Source organism: Cupressus sempervirens, chromosome 8 (genome assembly GCF_028749045.1).
Source record: "Cupressus sempervirens isolate cs-2001-9-10 chromosome 8, ASM2874904v1, whole genome shotgun sequence".
Taxonomy (NCBI): Eukaryota; Viridiplantae; Streptophyta; class Pinopsida; order Cupressales; family Cupressaceae; genus Cupressus; species Cupressus sempervirens.
Window position 1 is genome coordinate 203992293 of NC_143125.1, and position 3540 is coordinate 203995832.

General features: G+C 39.2%; 1 protein-coding gene across 1 annotated transcript; it reads right to left on the reverse strand.

Moving 5' to 3' along the window:
- Window positions 1–266: 266 nt before the first annotated feature.
- Window positions 267–719, reverse strand: LOC149542229 (uncharacterized). Its single transcript, XM_089795703.1, has one exon. It carries the CDS (start codon window positions 717–719, stop codon window positions 267–269), a length of 453 nt encoding a protein of 150 aa, XP_089651829.1.
- Window positions 720–3540: the final 2821 nt, after the last annotated feature.

A 3540-nucleotide genomic window follows, 5' to 3' on the forward strand; every position in this document is an offset into this window, starting at 1 on the left:
TATTGAGCATCATGGCTATTTAGGCCATATGAAACCCTCCTAAACACCTAAAACATATATACCCTATAGGCTACTTACATCCTTGGTTTATAGGGTCACCAAATAAGATGAAGTGCCTACACAAATGGGCTCATATTTATTTAAACCTTGCATAAAACTTCATAAAACTTCTAATTACATCCAAAGAGGTATGAGGAAGGAAGAATGAAGACAAGATGGAGTTTTTATCCATTCCTCTAATACCAAGCTTTGTGCTCTGCACCATACTACCCCTCTCCAAAAGAACTCAAGTCCCTTGAGTTGGGAATGGTGTTAAATTGATAGCCTGCTTTCTCTATCTCTGCTTGAGTCATCCATGTTGCATCCTCCTCAGGTAACCCAGCCCATTTGACCAAGTAGGTATAGTATGTGCCTCTTTGTGTCTCCATAGAAACTCTCTTGTCCAATATGCACTCAATTTGGAGTTTATGTGTCTTTGGCAATGCAACATCAGTAACCTGCTCTTCCAGACCTGTACCTGCATCCACAATATCAGTAGGTTCTTTGAAAGCAAACAAATCAGAGACATTAAAGATTGGTGACAATCCAACATCCGGTGGCAATTCAATTTTGTATGCATTGTTCCCACATTTTTGTAGGATCTTAAATGGACCAATTTTCTTTGCCATCAACTTGGTATGCTGTCCCTTTGGCATCCTCTCCTTCTTCAAATGGACCATGACAAGGTCTCCAACCTTGAACTACAAATCCCTTCTTTTCTTGTTGGCATGTTCTCTGTACTTGTCTGCAGATTTAGACAGTCTGTCTTTCACTTGGTGTTGTACCTCCTTCATCACTTGTGCAAAGTCTTGAGCTTGGGCACTTCTCCTCTCCATCTGACTGACATCCCTTAACTCTAGTACTCCCCTTGGGTGTTCACCATAAACAATTTGGAATGGTGTCAAACCAGTACTTCTGTTTACTGAATCATTGTATGCATATTCAGCTTGTGGTAATATATTATCCCATGATCCACCATATTGTTGTGCCAAGCATCTTAGTAGGTTCCTTAGTGACCTATTTGTTACCTCAGTCTGCCCATCTGATTGAGGGTGATAGGCAGAAGAAAAATTAAGATTTGTTCCAAGTCTTTTCCAAAGAGTCCTCCAAAAATGTCCTAGGAACTTGGAGTCTCTGTCTGAAACAATAGACCTTGGTAAACCATGGAGTCTTACCACTTCTTTGAAGAATAGACCTGCAATGTTTGAAGCATCATGTGTAGTTTTGCAAGGGATAAAGTGAGACATTTTGGAAAATCTGTCAACAACCACAAACACACTATCATTTCCTACCTTAGTTTTTGGTAATCCCAATACAAAATCCATGCTTATTGAATCCCATGGTCTGTTAGGGATAGGTAGAGGAGTATAAAGCCCTGCATTTGATGAGTGCCCTTTAGCCTTTTGACAAATTATACAAGATTCCACAAACTTTCTTACATCGGACTGCATTTTTGGCCAATGGTAGAATCTCCTAACTTGCTCAAGTGTTTTGTCTAATCCAAAATGACCAGACATGCCCCCACTATGTTTTTCTTTGATTATATTCTCTCTATATGATCCCCTAGGAATACATAATTGTCCCCCCTTAAACAATAAACCATCTTGAATTAAAAAATCAGAGAGCTCTGTGTGATACCTGCCTTCCATGCTTTGGCAAACTTTATAAATCTCTTTGAAATCCTCATCTTGGCTGTATAGATCCTTCATACCTTCTATGCCAACGGTTTCAAGTTCAATTGATTGAACTAGGAGGTTTCTTCTGCTTAGGGCATCAGCAACTTTGTTTGTGATCCCTTTCTTGTGCTTGATTGAGAAAGTATATGCTTGGATGAACTCCATCCACTTCATGTGCCTTTGATTCAATTTTTCTTGCCTGTTAAGAAAGCTCAAAGCCTGATTATCAGTAAAAACAATAAACTCCTTGGAAAGTAAATAATGCCTCCATCTTTTTAAGGATTGGACCATAGCATACAACTCTAGATCATATACTGAATATTTCTGCTTTGCTTCATTTAACTTCTCACTAAAGAAGGCTATTGGTCTGCCCTCTTGACTCAATACACCACCAATAGCTTTAGTGCTTGCATCACATTCTATGACAAACACTTTGTTGAAATCAGGGAACTTTAGGACTGGTTCTTGTGCTATCTTCTGCTTCAGCATTTGGAAAGATTCTTCTGCAGCATTAGTCCATACAAAATGACATTTCTTGCCCCCCTTAATGGTATCCACCATTGGAGCAGATATCCCACTAAAATTCCTTATGAATTTTCTATAAAAATTACATAAACCATGGAAACTTTTAACCTCACCAGCAGTGGTAGGAGATGGCCAATTTATTATAGCTTCTACTTTGGATGGATCCATTTTCAAAGAGTCCTTAGAAATAACGAAACCAAGAAATATCAGTTCATCCTTCACAAATATACATTTTTCCAAATTGATCTTGAGATCTTCCTCATGCAATCTTTTTAGGACCAAATCTAGATGTTTGAAGTGTTCCTCTTCATCCTTGCTAAACACTAGTATGTCATCTAGGTATACCACAACAAACTTGTTAAGGAAAGGCTTAAGTACCTCATTCATCAATCTCATGAAGGTACTTGGGGCATTTGATAGCCCAAATGGCATCACAAGCCACTCATAAAGACCCTCAGTTGTTTTAAATGCTGTTTTCCACTCATCCCCTTTTCTGATCCTTATCTGATGGTATCCACTTTTTAAGTCTACTTTGGAGTAAATTTTAGCCCCTCCTAAACAATCCAACAAATCTTCCATTCTTGGCATGGGAAACCTATACCGGATGGTTATCTTGTTTATAGCCCTTGAGTCCGTACATAGCCTCCATGTTCCTTCCTTTTTTGGTGTAAGTACTGCAGGTACTGCACATGGACTCACACTCTTCCTAATCAGACCCTTAGATAGCAACTCTTCTATTTGTTTTGCTATCTCCTCATTCTGTTCTGGAGTCAACTTGTATGCAGCCTTATTTGGTAAAGTGGCCCCTGGTATGAGGTCTATACAATGACTCACCTCTCTCTCTGGTGGTAAAGTAGATGGTACACTCCCTGCCACAATCCCATGATACTTGTTCAGCAAATCCCTAACCTCCTTGGGTCCTACATCATCTTTTTTCAAATCTGCTCTAGGCTTGACTAGGTTCCTTGATTCTTGTTTTGGTCTTACCACTATTGCAAAGCAGGGTGTGTCCTTTTCTTTTATAGTTTTGAGGAATTCCTTCTCCCCTACTAAAGTCACACTACTAACTATATGGTCTGATTTGTTATCATCAGGCAATGGCCTCATTGTATACTTAACACCTCCCTTAGTTATTGTATAAATGTTGGTTTCTCCATCATGCCTTGATTTTACATCAAACTGCCATGGCCTCCCTAATAAGAGGTGACATGCATCCATCTCAGTGACATCACACAAAACTTTATCAGAATACTCTCCTAATGTGAACTCCACCCAAACTTGTTCATTTACCAATGTTTGT